This window comes from Lepidochelys kempii, chromosome 3 (assembly GCF_965140285.1).
Source record: "Lepidochelys kempii isolate rLepKem1 chromosome 3, rLepKem1.hap1, whole genome shotgun sequence".
NCBI classification, from domain to species: domain Eukaryota; kingdom Metazoa; phylum Chordata; order Testudines; family Cheloniidae; genus Lepidochelys; species Lepidochelys kempii.
Genome location: NC_136382.1, coordinates 69,197,438 through 69,213,086, shown reverse-complemented (window position 1 = coordinate 69,213,086; position 15,649 = coordinate 69,197,438). Strand labels below are relative to the sequence as shown.

The 15,649-nt window shown below is 37.9% G+C and overlaps 1 protein-coding gene across 4 annotated transcripts in view; it reads left to right on the top strand.

Annotated features, from left to right (window-relative positions):
* The window catches only part of RNGTT (RNA guanylyltransferase and 5'-phosphatase), a 436,222-nt gene extending 422,892 nt beyond the window's left edge, over window positions 1–13,330 (top strand). For 2 of the 4 annotated variants that reach the window (XM_073336687.1, XM_073336684.1), the window contains 2 exons: window positions 6,748–6,871; window positions 9,913–13,330. In XM_073336687.1, the coding sequence (XP_073192788.1) occupies window positions 6,748–6,871; window positions 9,913–10,076 (288 nt within the window). In that variant the 3' untranslated portion in view covers window positions 10,077–13,330. The other 2 variants (XM_073336683.1, XM_073336685.2) reach the window with 2 other exon arrangements.
* The last annotated feature ends 2,319 nt before the right edge of the window (window positions 13,331–15,649 follow it).

The following is a 15,649-nucleotide window of genomic DNA, read 5'->3' as shown; positions in this document are numbered from 1 at the left end:
GACCCTCCATCAGTTTGTGGCTAAAGGGAGCAGTAAGTCACTGCAAGCTTGAAATTGGCTTCCTGCAGCTAAGCTAATTTATGCTTAAGCAACTTTATGACCTCTGGCCACAAGGAGGGGTAATTCAATAGCATGGGGGGACAGGAGACTCAAGAGGACAAAGCACAGGATGTAGAGCAGGGTTTCTCAAACTGGGGGTCGGGACCCATCAGGGGGTTATGAGGTTATTACATGATGGGTCGTGAGCTGTCAACCTCCACCCCAAACCCTACTTGCCTCCAGCATTTATAATGGTGTTAAATATATTAAAAAGTATGTTTAATTTATTGGGGGGGGTCGCACTCAGAGGCTTGCTGTGTGAAAGAGGTCATCAGTAAAAAAGTTTGTGACCCACTGATGTAGAGCAAGGGACTCCCAGGTTTCAGTCCTGACTCTGCCACTGACTCTCATTGTGTCTTTTGTCAAGTTGCTTAAACTTTCCATATGAGTTTCCTTATCTGTAAATCATCAGTGATAATACTTTCTCATATAGCTCTCACTATCTGAATGATACAGTTCACCAAAATGGGGTGGTACAACCATATCAAGTTTGGTAGTGGTGGAGAAACCAGGAGGCTGCATTAGTTCTGCCCTGCCTCACTGAAGAGATCACCAACTGTAAAGGCAAAAGTTGGTCTGCATATTTCCCGCCTCATCACCTGTGCTGTCATTGATGCCTGAACATAGCCAAAATCTTCCAGTGGCTGAGGTGTTCACATCTCTCAGATTCTTTGGACAATTTTCCCTTGAAAACTTCGTTAAATGTCTCAAGAATGCCCTGACCCCAGCACTAGCTGCCGGGCTCCATTTTTCCTGAAGCAAGAGTCTGGGGATGACCTGAAGGTTTCTCACACTCTCCATCAGAGAGTTATTCAGTTAATTTTGGACATGCGCTAAAGAGCTATCTTTCTCACTTCGTTCATAGTAGTATAATGCGGGTGGATAAGAATCACTTACATTTGCAGTGAGGAGGGATTGTTTCACAGGCCAAAAGTGCTAAGACCAGTTCTATATGGCAAAATATGCCAGCTTTTCTGCAATCCAGCTAATGGATTGTGAGTGAATATTATTAATGTGTCTATTTGTTCATTTACATAGGAAAAGAATAATGCTCATATCGTGTGGAGCAATGCCTCTTGGAAAACTTGGAAAGCCATTATATTTATTAACTGTTCTGTCTGTGTATTCTGTTTTCTTGTTCTTATTCCATATTACTAAGAAATTACATGTTAAAAACCCCCTTTATTTCTTAAGAATTCAGCTGCTGCTCCTGCTTATTCCTCTGTGGAAATCATAATCTTCTTACTCTAACATCACAATCATTTCTACTGGGATATCACAAATAAGATGATGACTTCAGGCAAGAAACAAGCAACAGAAGCTGCTGAACTTATAAACAACCGTTTTTTAGTCCTGCAGATGTTTTTGGTAATAAAGAATGAGGGTAAAAGTACAAAGACAAAATGATATGAACAAAAACATATTTCTAAATAGAATTTTTAAAATGTTTTCTTGGCAGCCTCAGTGTCTCCTTAAAGTAGATTGTTTTCCTAAAAAATGATCTGTCATAATTGCATTGAACACAGAACTCTAATGAAATATGTAACCTCATGTGTTTCTTGTTGTGATATAAAATTTTCTCTACATTTTTTTACAAAAAAAACTAAAAATTGGGAAACTGGAAAAAATAGATGATGATTTTAAAAAAATCATAACTTTTCCATTTTAACCAAAGGTCTGAATATTTGCTTAACTGCTTTAAAATATAAAATAAACAATGATTTTTCAATAACTAAATTACATATAATAGCAACTTTGCCATGATCCCATCATCTCACAAACTAAGCAGGGCTGGATTACTATTTGGATGAGAACATGCAACAGTTGTAGGAACGATGTGGTGATTCACTATGGTGAAATTATCCCTGACTCATTACCGAATCTGTGCTCTAGCATGGTACCAGGAGGCACTGCATGGCTGCAGGTGCTCTTTTGAATGAGACGTAAAACAGAAATTTTGACCATTTGTGGTCATAACAGATACTGTGGCAGTATTCAAAGCAGTAGAGATAATTACTGTCTGGTTACCTAAATGTTTTCCCTTCTGTATTTTCAGTTGGATACATTATTTTTCACATGTCCTAAATTGCTGTATAATGTTGCTGTATGTACTTTACCTCAGAAATGGCTGCATTGCAGTGGTAGATGGAAGTATGTGTAGTTGATATTTCAGTTTCTTTCCTACTTCAGGTTCCTTTTGCATGAAAGGTGATACATAAATGCTAGATGCTATTGTTTTTGTAAAGAGAACAGCACTTCTTTATTAAAGGACTACATTAGATAGCGCAGTTAGTGGGGAAGCTTTTCAACATAATGAAAGGAAAAAGTTATGCTTTTTTATTCTATATGAGCTAATAGGATTACCTTAAATTTGCTGAACTTTAAAGGAATCTATTTATTCCATGACACTGATTCATGTGGTATTGTGGGATCCAAATTTCCATTAGCTGTCTGAAATTATTCTAGGGAACTAGTGATTAAGGGAGGCTCCATGGAGTCCTTAGTTTGATGGAAACTTCCAAATTTGAGGCCACTGAGTACTGGGTTCCAAACAGGTCCAGTTCAAACAAATTTGGAGTCCCCTGCAAAGCTATTCAATTGGGCACCTATATGCCAGGACTAAGATTCAGTGTGTGATCACCTGTCCTCCATACCCGTACCTATTCCCAACCCCTATATAGTGCCAGGTGAGTTCACTTTGCATTGGAATATAGACTACGAAATATGTACAAATTGAGGTTTGTGATTGTGGGGACAGTTACAAGAATAGTGGATGGTGGTTTTCTGTTCACTGGGGAGGGAGACCATGTAGTCTGTCCCAGTCTGGGCTGGGATGGAGGGAGAAACATACTGATTATCCCCCCCAAAGGGCTTTGTTGGCATGAAGTTGCTCTTTCTCTCCAGCACATTGCACTAGAATGGGTGTGGTGGCCCCATAATCTGGCAGACCCGTATGGCTGCAACAGGTTTGGAAGCATTGTCAGAACTGGCTCTGGTTCCACAGATTTGTCATCACTGGGGTAAGAGCACCAGCAGCTCACACAGTGAATCTCACTGCTGAGCAAATTGTTCAGCACTCAACCCCAATCCTATCATAGCTGAGTCATCTTCCCCCTTGTCCCATCCAGCACAAGCTGGAACAAACAACTGCCAAAACTCGCTTTCAAGAAGTGGAATGATAAGTTTCTCAGATTTCCTCTACAATATGTAGAGGTGGGAGTGGGGGAAGGATGGAGGAACACAAAGCCAAGAAGGGAGACTAGAGAGAGACCCCTGTGGGGCAGGATGTGCAATATGTCACTCTGTTTGCCACTAGGAGGGAAGTTTAATCTCTCACTCTCAACTGCTAGGAAAAAGCTTGGTGAGGGAGAAGGGATTCTGGTGAGGGATGAGTTACATTTTGGTGCCTCCCAGACCACATTTAGTCTTAATCACCACTTCAGGAAATGGTTGCGAGTGATACATGAAGTGATTGTGGCAGATTGACAGTATCCAAAACAGTCTTTGGTGGTATTTTGTATTAAAATTGCAATTGTGTATGTGGTATTGTGGCATTTTATGTACCTTCTCTAGTAGGGAGTGAGGAGGCTAATGAACTTTTCTGTTATGTGCCTTTGAGGCCTTCCCCCTGGAGATATACACACACACACTAGTTCAGACTGGAATTCCCAGGGGCAGAGAGGCAAAGAAAGGGTTTGGGGATGAAAAGACTGGATTTAAATGGACTCAAGGCTTCTTCCTGATCCAGCAAATGCCCAGGACCCCAGTCCATGGAGGGCCCCAATCCTTAAAGTAGAGTTGGGAGGACTGGGCATGCCAGAATCCATGTTAGCGTGAACTCTGGTAAGCTTCTGAGCATGCAAGAAGGTTCTTTTACTGTTTTTAATATGTTTTCTCTGTAATGCTTGTACCTGAAGAATAAGGTAGGTTAGAGAGAACTTTGAGGTACCTTATATCTGCAGAAATCACCCTGTTATCAGTCTCTGAAGGAAAAGCAAGCAGATCTGTTTAGGCAGCCTGTCTTTGCTGGGAAATACACAGTGAAGACAGGGAACTGCAGCTTGGACATACCCTGGTTAAAAGAGAGTGAGAAGTGGGTCTCCTCACCCAAGAGAGGCAACATCTGGGGAGCTGGAAGCTGAGAGCTGGATGACTGAGGGGAAACACAGGTGCAGTTGCCCTGAACTGTGACATATTTGCAACAAAGCTTGTTTACAGTGATTACTAAGGAATTGTTCTGTGACTTTTTCAATCCTCTCCAAACACATACATATTGAGAAGCCTAGAATGATTGTGGTATACTGGTATTTTCAGCATTGTTAATGCTGAACATGTATATTGTGCTCAGAGTACTTTCTGTACTCTTGATAAAATGTTCAACAGCTTCTAAAAGAAAATGTGCCTACACATTAAGATAGGTGCTTTTACAAGACCAAGGTCATTTAATCATGGACTGGTAACTACAATGTTCCTTCCTTGCTAAGATCATTGCTATAACTTGCGAAGACTATGATCAGCAGTTTTCTAAAAGCATTTAGCTCAGTGCATTGGCAGGTGTTTGCATTTTCTGGAAAGATCTATCTTCCAGATTGCTAATGAGTAGCCAAGCAAGCATACAGAGAGTTAATAATACTGCTTAATTGCCACAGTCACATAGAGCAACCACATAATTTATTGCTATTCTGAGCCTCTGAACACTAGAATAATGATAAACTATATGACAAAGGCTTACTGAGATTGCTAGTTAGTGAAAGTCACTGACTAGAGTTGAATATCTCTCTGCCTCTAGCAGGTGATTCTTCTTCCTGCTTCATCAGAAAAAAGGAGCATATAAATAATTTCCTTGGCAGCTATTGTTATAATATACTTTCCAAATCATTACGCAGACAAAAGTTTCTTCCTGTGTTTAAACATCCACAGTGGATTAGAAAAGGATGTTGTGTTTTCCTGAACACACCTAATGAAATATAAATGTTAAATGAGTCTGTGTTACTTGAACATCTGGTTGGAATATCACTTTTAATACATGTATAGTGAACTAAGATACCGTATAAGGAAATGTGCTAAAAATGGAAAGACAGGCAAATTAGGGGATCAGTTAATCTTGCAAACAGGATAGGAGATGTCTCCCCTAATCCACGTGACCACCAACAGTCACAAAGCTCATTATAGCAGTTAAATGGTTTTTAAAAGTATCTGTAGTCAGCAGAAGGATTACTTGTTTTTAAAAAAGAAATAAATGAGTTTGAGATATGGAGTGCTAGAGCTGACTTTTTTATGGTAAAGTTTCACGACTTGACTGGCCTAAATTAAGCAGTTTAGCTAAATTGTCTCATAGTGTCACTTTTACTTGACACGTAAAATCCAAGAGCCTCCTTTCCTGAAATTAATAGCATAGTCAGAATAAATGCTGAACAAGTGTTGATGGTTGCATTTTTAGAATTTGAAGGTTAGACTTGTCCTATATTGCAAATGGGGTAATCCAGATTTGGGACTCAGATTGGCAGATTAATTGCCTTTATCTAGAAATTAGTCCAAAATATGTTTGAGAGTTTTCACTGCACACCTACTAATTGTTCCAAGGACTTTCCTGGCCTTCTTCAAAGTCTGTATCCCTGAACAGCAGTAAATTCCTGTGTCAGTGATGGTAAGTGGATAGACAGTAGAAATGCAAATTTCTGCTAATGAAATAACCAGTCTTCTTTACTGTAAGGAAAAGTAATTACTGTACCCATAAAAGACTGCATCACAGTTGTGATATTACCTTGACTAGCATTTGATTTGAAAACTATAACAGAGCTAAACACAAATCTAACAGTTAAATACAGATTTCTACGTACAAAGAGGCTTCTTGGCACAAACTGCAGTATATTGGAAAATAGTTGCTAAAGCATTAGATAAAGTTCTCAAGTTGCCATGGTTACTTGGGCATTTTGCATTTTATCATAGGTTAAGATGCATAGGATGAAGTATCCAAAATAAACAGGAAGAATAGTACACATGAACTAAAAAGACAAATAGCTCACGGTATCAGCTGCTTGCTGACAAATCTATGAATGAATGGAGAAAAGAGGCCTGAAGGATATTTAGAACATGTGTGATTTAAAAACCCATGTAATTTTTGGAGTTAGAATTTACTTTATTTTTAAAAGAAAATAATCTCTAAAAATGTAAAGAGTGGAATATTTTTTATAAGCTAATTCTGGTATTGAAACCTAATGTTTGGCTTTGAGACCTTTAACAATGAAGGTTGATGGAAACACAGATAATGCATTTCATACACTTAGGCTGGCAGTAGCATTTATACAGGAAGCAGTTCATCCCCATGGAAACCTATTTGCATTTGGGACATTTGTACTGGTTGATTTTTTTTTTCCCTAGAGTAGCTGATGTTTTAGCATAATATAATTGCCATATATTGACAACAGATTTCAAAAGTATTTTTAAAATGTCAAGTAGCTGAGCATGTGTACATTGGAGATGTTAAGATATTCAGCTAAATGTAACTTTAGGTGTAGGATGAAGAACTGTTCCTGATGAATTTTAGGGCAATGTTTGGCCTTCCATTATCTATCACAACCTGAAGGAACAATGCCTTTAAACTAATTTAATAAAATACATTTATCTTTAAACTTTTTTTTTAAACAGGTGACAAGAGAACTGAAACAGTACGACAATAAGATTATAGAGTGCAAATTTGAGAACAACAGCTGGGTCTTCATGAGACAGAGAATAGACAAAAGTTTTCCAAATGCTTACAACACTGCCCTAGGTGAGTAGAATAACTTACTTTTGCACACACATTTCCTTTTTACCATTTCAGTAAACTTGGTTAAATGGACTCTGGCAGAAAATTTAGTCCCAGAATTTCATCTGCCTTAACATTGTTCTAATTTAATGAGGGAAAATGGACTGTATTCTCAATATCTAGTTTAGGAGGCTGTGTTTTTCCACAATAACCTGGTCTTGCAAAGACTTATATATGTGCCTTAACTTTATACACCACAAGTAATCCCAGTGGCTTTAATGGGACTTACTCACTGGGTGAAATCAAATAGGCTACACTCCCATTTGTTATGTGCCGGCTGGCTCAGGTTAAGGGAATGTTTAATTGCAGTGTAGATGTTTGAGCTCAGCCTAAGTCAGCTGACACGGGACAACCATGGGTTTTTAATTGCAGTGTAGACATACCAGTTACTTCACTGAAGCCATGATTTCCCCTGTCGTGTGTGAAGTAAATGTGTGTGAGTTCTTTGCAGAATTGGGACCTTATTTAGTCAAATATATTCTAACGGTATGCATTTATGTGAGACTCCCTCAAAATATAGTTGTCTTAGCTCTACAACACAGTTAACTAACAAATACTATTCCCATGCTATGTTGACTTGTGCTGATGCACAAAGAAAGATACTTTGGCACATCAACATGCTACATAAGTTGAATTTGTTAACAAAAAAAGCCATGATAATTTCAGCTCTATTCAAGATCATTGTTTGCCAGATGGAAGACAAAATTAGTAGGAGAAAATGTAATTTCAAGCTCCTAAAATAGTATTACAAACAATAGAGAGTAAAGCAAATGAACGCTATGAAAAAAAGTTGTCCTTATAGGGTTGTGACACCTTCAGAGTCTCCTATAGACAATAGAAAAAGAATCCTCTGAAAATGCAAAAGAGCAATTTTCTTTCAGGTGGAATGAATGAGTTTAAATAAAGATATGTTGGAATAATATGAGTAACAATAGTCATACTGAACTGGCATTTTTGGTGGTATCATAAACTTAAACATGGTATTCAGAACTACTAAGCTTGCCAGGAGGCATATGTATATTGCTACTTTTTCTTTAAAATTATTTCACCCATGTGAATTTCTGATAATCTAGTGAAATTAAATTGTTTGGATGAGCAAATTGAAATTAGCCATTTGATCAAGTGACAGTAGGACTGCTGGTGCCTTTTGGGAGACACCTCAGAATTCAAGCAGCTCCACCACCGTAGCAGCTTTGTGCATCTCCTGCAGCCCTCGCACCACCAAGAGGGAAAGAGGGATGGGCCACTAAAGAAGAGATACCACTGTTCCACCTCCTAAAGTTTTTCCCCATCAGCACCAGCATTTCCTCCCAGTTGCTTCAACAACCTCTTTTTCTTTGGCCTGCCCCCGCCCCCTCCCCTACTTCCAAGCAACAGCAACTTTTCCTCTTCCTTCCTCCACTCCCAGCATGCACAGCTTTCCTCTTCTTCAGCTCTGCTAGAGCTGTCTGACATTTTTTTCTGACGAGTTTTCTCACCAAATATACACAGAGAGAGAGGTTTTTGTAAAAAAAAAAAAAAAAAAGAAAGGAAAAGGGAAGAAAAAAAAGAAACTGCTCATGGGAAATCATTTTTTACAATGAAATAAAAAAAATCTATGAGGAAAAATTGCATTTTTGGTTCAGTTGTTGAAAAAAGTTGGTTTTGGAGTTTTGAGAGGTTCCCTCCCCTCCTTTCTTAACTTTTCCCCATTGGAAAAGGTCTTTGGTGAGGAGGAGAGACCCAGCTTTTTCCACATTTGAAAAAAGCTGGAAAGAAATAGTAAAGCTAAAATAAAGTGAGAGTGTGCTACATCTTTCCCTTTTTGAACTTTTTTCTTTTTAGACTTTTCCAGTTGAAAAAAGGTTTTTAAAAAATTGTGATTTTTTTTTTATCCCATTAGTCCTGGTTATCCTTTAAAAATGGTCACACAAATTTACCAGCACAGGCTTGCTGGGGCATTAACTTTTTTATTTTTGTAATTTTTTGGGTTTTTTTGGCAAGGCTAGCTACTTTTCATTATAATACTGTGTTTAAATGGACTAATACTGATGCATACAGAAGAACTTTTTAAAAAGCACCTTTATACCAAAAATGTTCTTAATTATAAAAACCATTGATATTAGGGACGGTTTTATTCATGTTACATTCACATTGTGCATGCTTCCAGAATTACAGTGGTATGAAAAGAATATCTTCAGTGGCCCATGAAACCATATTTTTAATTGCTAGTCATGAAGATGATTTTACTTTATATCAGTTGAGGGAGAGAAGTTTACTCATTTTCTTTAATAGATCTCAGGGCTCAAAAGAGTAACAATTGTTCTTTCTCACAAAACTGCCTCTGTAGTATAGCTGATCTTCCTCATACTATCTCTCAAAATCTTTTATAGCCTTATCTTATATTTTTGTCCCAGCTAGTCATGGAATTCCACCTTAAATCAGTATATCTTGCTTCTAGTCTTTTTTCCTAAGTCCCATATTTCATAAGATGAGATCAGGTTGCATAGGCAAAATGATAAAAAGATATTTATTTCAGAATCAAGCCTTTTCATAAATTGTTTGATATTTGGTGAAAAATCCAAAGACTTAGCTATTTCAGTTCCAAGTTTGTCAAAATGGATAAAATCATGTATTCCTACCTGTTATGATTTAGGTAGAGCTTCAGAGCCAGAAGACACATTGCACAAGAGCTTTGTTGCTACTACTTGCCTAAGTAATGTGCTAATTTCTCACATGTATATTGGATTTAATTTTACTTTTTGACAAAGAATTATTCTTTAGACTAGAAGGCTAGACTAGATGCCTGTTGGGACAGCAGTTCTTTACTCTCTGTAGTCCTCAGCTGTTTGTGAGCAAAGTAGAGTAATTTCATCCCTAACACAAAAGTTCTATAAAATATATGTTCAAAGCTGAACATTTGTGCCAAATACTATCATTTATTTTGCAAATACAGGATCAAATTGCTCAAGTGTTGCATGCAGCCCATCAGTTAAATAACGTCAAAATGTGTTCTTTGTTCCCAGCTGTGTGTAACAGCATCCAAAATCCAGTCACAAAGGAAATGTTGTTTGAGTTCATTGATAGGTGTACAGCAGCTTCTCAAGGACAGATGCAAAAACATCACCTGGATCCTGACGCTGAACTCATGCCCCCACCTCCTCCCAAAAGACCACGCACCATAACCTAAGGCCACAGTCCGAATGAATAGCATGTTGTTTACAAATCTGCAGAAGGTGAAATGAAAATGTGTGTGGATTAAAAAACATTTGCAAAAAAGTCATTCTATGCATCCTGTAAATATCTAGATGCATTTTTTTCAAATGCCACATCATGAACCGACATTCTTTTTCTAACTGGCAAATTCAACCTTACTTTGTGGGATTTGAAGATTGAAATATCCAAAGGTTTAGACAAGAACAGTATAGAATCAGTGGAAAGCTGCCTTGTTTATACATGGATATCTTTCACCTTTAATTTATAATGTTAGCAATCTGGAACTGTGAGAAAACATTGAAACACTGTACTTTTTAGAATCTGTGTTTCAAATATAGTGGTGTTTCTTTTTCTTTCTTATTATTTAATTAGTTCAGATTTGTCACCCTTGGTATAATTTATCTTAGTGTTCCTACATTTCTGAAACTCATGTTCAAGAACAAGCAGCAATGTTGTTTGTGCACTGTATTGGTTTAAAAAAACCTTATTAGGTTTACTAATTTTAAAATTAGCTGGGTTTTTTGTTAAAATATTAAAGAACTGAATCTTTATTGTTGTAAATAGCATCCTTTCTAAAGGAAATGTGCTGGGTGGTCGTGGGGGTTTTGGTTTTGTTTCCATTTCATTTCATTTCAATTTGAAGTCACACGCCTAATTTTAGGGTCAATTTTAGCTCTGCATTTTAAGTTTATCTGTAGATAAGGAACACACATGAAATCCCTAGTATTAAGGTCTCTGTTTTGAGACCGTTTCTAATACAGGGTTTAGTTCTCCACAATGAAGCCATTATAAATAATACGTAAAGGTACACCTCACTGTGATATGCAAGAGTAATATCCAGTACTAATGATGTTGTCTTAGACCCAGGTGCAAAATGGCAAAAGAAATGCCAGACAACATCTTTGATGAGGAGGTAATGCCAATGGAATAGAGCCCTGTCACAGGAAAGGGGCCTCCTGTTTTTAGATAAAAGCAGGGCAAAGGCAAGATATTTATTGGTGGAAATTAACATGCTGAATACCAAGACATTAATTTTCAAAGCAGCAATCAGTTGTCCTGTGACAGTATTCTAATCCGCTGACTTTATTTCTGTTATACCCAATGATGAAACAAATATCCTAATGGCTCTTGCTGCAGTACAACTGGAACTTGTTCACTCAATTAAGATGGAAAAGCTGCATTCTAATAGACATATGGAGGCATTGCTCTGCGTTTGAACTAACTAGAAACAAAAGTAATTATAAAAATGCCGTTTTAAAGTTTTCTACACAGTTAATAAGCTGGTGTTTGGCTATACTGTTATTGATAAATAAGTATAAGTATAAATGTGGGTGATCCATTCATTCAACAGTCTGGTTAACTAACATAATTTCATTTGATATAATAAATGATCCAAAATCGTTTATATTTAAATGAGTTTTAATGTTTGTAAATAAAGTTAACTCATACAGTATTTTTTTCTATATGGAAACTTTAGGGCTATGCTTTGTGGGAGGCTCCTCCAATTGTTTCAGTGTGGATAAACATACACTGTATCATTCACATGGTAATCCTAATGTGTCTTTCCTGGGATATTACATAGATGTGTTAGGGCACTGAAGAGGTTTAAAAAGTTGCTTTTTTTGCTGCAGTAAAACTTGAGGAAAAAATGTGTTCATCAAAGCTCATGTTTAAACCATACATACTTTCCAGTTATTATCTTTATAACAGATATATCACCTATGCAAGGTTGAAAAATTATCTCCCCAAAACAACCTTATGAATTTCATGTGAAAACCTATGCAACCTCAATTCATCCTTCATGGAAACAACAGTACATTTCTTTTCCACATAGTCTTCGTTGTATTTTTCCCCAGACTTACAGCCGTACCGTTGAGTTAAGTGATGACATATATTTTATCAACAATCTCTAGTGCTGTTTAAATGTCTATGGTAATTGCAACCTTTAACTGAGAATGAGATGTGTGAAAAGAGCATTTTGTTTTAAATATTTATCCAGATTATTTCCTCTCTTCCCCTTCCCACCCTCCATCTCTTTATTTCAACAGAATTTTAAAGTTTATCATTTGTCATTTTCTTTAGTGCGTTGTAGCCTGCCCTCGACGTGCATTCCACCCAGTTCATGAATGCACTGTTCCCCTTAGCATATTTTGACAGTACTGTTTTTTCCACTCAGTTTTTAAAATTGGAAAATATTGAAGGAATTGTAAAGACATTCAGAGATGTTCTGATGGTTTGGGACATCTCTGCTCAGATTTGACTTGAAGTTCTTCCTGCACTGCAGCTCTGTAGCCTTTGAAAGAGGCTGATCATCTTAGGTTTTCTGGACAAAGTTTTTTTTTTTAAAAAAAAGGTACTGGGAAGAGTAGAGTGAAGAAGCAGATGAAAACAATGGAATTCCACTTGGACCAGCTGTTTGTTTGTTTGTTTTTGTTTGTAGTATGAGACCCTGCTCTCTGCTACTGGATATTCTGAGATAGGAGTCAAGGGGGAAAGGAAGAGCCTGTGCCAAAAAACCTGAGAAAAACTCAACTGTCTGCTCTTAGGATATAGAGTATGAACCCATCCTCTAAGTTGTTATTTGTTAAATAGTACATGTACAGTTACGTTTTGTTTTCAATGGAGTTCTCTGAAAATGTCAGTATGTTCCTCTGCAAACTCTGTATGAAGTATTTTAATAAAGTCAATGGTTTAAAAGAATGGACGTTCATTTACTTGTGCTAGTGGTCTAATTGTTTATGTTTACGATATCCATCCATCCCACTGCCAGCAACTGGGTACTCAACCAATACTCAAGATTCAAACAAAAGAATTTTACATGATTTTCAGAGGTCAGAGGTTGAACTCTGTGGGCTAGAAAGCCTATGCATAAGCATTCCCCGAGAGCCAATATGTGATATAGCTCTTGGCTATGATAAATATTTTTTTAAAGCAGTTTTTTCCATTCTTACTGCCTGAGAGGGAACCGAGGAATTGGTCAATCAGAATAACTTTTTATAATGTGCTAACATATATTACATTATTAATTATTTATGTAAACATCTACTATACAAAAAGACCAAACAAAATTCAGTATTCCCCCACTCCATTTAAATTATCACTGGATACTAAGAAATACATGTTTGGGGATGCATGAAACACTGAATAATTTTATGTAGGCTTTGAATGTTTTGCAATATTACATGTTCCATCTTCCTATATTGTGTTAAGCCAGTAAAATAAATAAAGTCCCCAAATTAAACCTTGTCTTACTGTGTTCCAGATACCTTCACATATTTCTCTCTGTGACACTACTTCTTTGGATGCATATTCCAACTCATAGGGTGTGCTAGCTGATGCAGCTCAAGAGGTGGAATCTGCTCACAGCAGTGCTTGTCAGAGCACTTGTGCACCCCTGCTATCCCTTCCCTCTTCCTTCCTGAACATTTTGGAGGTGAGGTTATAGAAGGGGGAGTGGCACCCTCTGCTGCCTCAGTTCCTTCCAAATGCAGCCGCAGATGGATATTAGCCTCTCTGTATCCAATTGGATCTGGAGCCTTCACTCAAGAATAATTTAATGTCTTTGTTTAGTGTAGTTTTACTTTTAGTGTAGTTTTCAGTATTAGTTTTAGCGGTAAACTTATTAAAGGAAAAAAGGTTTTATTCTTAGCATAGATAGTAGATACATCTTTAGTTCTCACTACTGGATCTGTGGTGGGTTGATTTTAAAACCCTCACGAGTGAGTCTCAGAGCCCCGGTCTACAGACTTGAGCTCCCAGCACTAAAAACAGCTGTGTAGATGCTCAGGCTCTGAAGCTCATAATGGGGGAGTGGGTTTCAGAGCTCGAGCCCCAGTCCGAGCCACAATGTCTACACTGCTGGTTTTGGTGCTATAGTGTCAGCCCAGGCTCTTAGACTCACTGTTCTGTTTTTTAAAATGCAGTGTAGACATAACCTAAGAGACCTGGCTTCAAAAAGTAGGTGCATCTCTTGTCCAGCAGTTTTCCCAGGATCAGGATGCCCATAGTAGATGCTTGGCATGCATCAGGGAGTGTCAATCTCCCTCATGGTGGTCTATCTGCAGCACATTTTCCCCCAGCATGCTCAAGGAGCACCAGAACAGGCTGCAAGCCTTATTGCTGCAGGAAGGTCTGGCTATGAATGGTCCTGGATACAATACATGTGAGAGATCTGTACTCAAGGTGAAAATACCAGTGTCTGCTTTTAGCACCTTGGGGACTAAAAAGAAGAGCAATATGTATAATACTGTGCTCTCTTTCCGAGGATCAGTTTCAGTGCTTTGGTGCAATCAATATCCAAATTATTGGATCCAACACTATAGTGCTCAGATATTTGGTTGATACCAGCCTCTGCGGTAAGAGCCAAACCATGGGAGAAACCTTCAGATCCATCTACTTTGGTTCTGAGAAAGTTTGTGCAAGACAAAAAGGCTCCTGCTTGCAAGGACAAGTCACATTCAGGAGATGCCTCAGATCCATGAATATCAAATCCTAACCCAAAGACTCAGATTCTGGCTTAGGGTGAATCATAGACTAATAGAAATGTAGGGCTGGAAGGGACCACGAGAAGTCATCAAGTCCAGCCCCCTGCGCAAAGGCAGGACCAAATAAACTTAGACCATCCCTGACATGTGCCTGTCCAACCTGTTCTTACAAACCACCAATGATGGGGATTCCATAACTGCTCTTGGAAGCCTATTCCAGAGTTTAACTACCCTTAGAGGTAGAAAGATTTTCCTAATATTGAACCTATATCTCCCTTGCTGCAGATTAAGCCCATTACTTCTTGTCATACCTTTGAACATAGAGAACTATTGATTACCATCTTCCTTATAACAGCCTTTAATATAGTTGAAGACTGTTAATCAGATCCACTCTGTCCTCTTTTCTGAAGACTATACATGCCCTGTTTTTTTAACCTTTCTTTATAGATCAGGTTTTCTAAAACTTTTGTCATTTTTGTTGTTCTCCTCTGGACTCTCTCCAGTTTGCATCTTTCCTAAAGTATGGCCTCCAGAATTTGGCGCAGTACTCCAGCTCAGACCTCACCAGTACCAAGCAGAGTGAGACAGTTACATCCTGGGTCGTACATATGACAGTCCAGTTCATGCCCCATAACAATATTAGCCTTTTTTGCAGCTGTCACATTGTTGAATCATATTCAATTTGTGATCCACTATAACCTCCAGATCCTTTTCAGCAGTACTACCATCTAGCCAGTTATTCACCGTTTTGTAGTTGTGCATTTGATTTTTCCTTCCTAAGTGAAGTACTTTGTACTTGTCTTTATTGAAATTTCAACTTGTTGAATTTAAACCAATTCTCCAATTTGTCATGGTCATTTTGGATTCTCATCATGTCCACCAAAGGGCTTGCAACCCCACCCAGCTTAGTGTCATTTGCAAATTTTGCCTAAAACTTGCCTAAAAACTTATCTCCCAGTTCTGAAAATTGCATTGGATCTGAAAGTTGTTCTAGGGTTGGCAGTAGTTTCTTTATCCACTGTTCGCATGGCGCCAACCCTTACTATGGTAGCACAAGTGAATG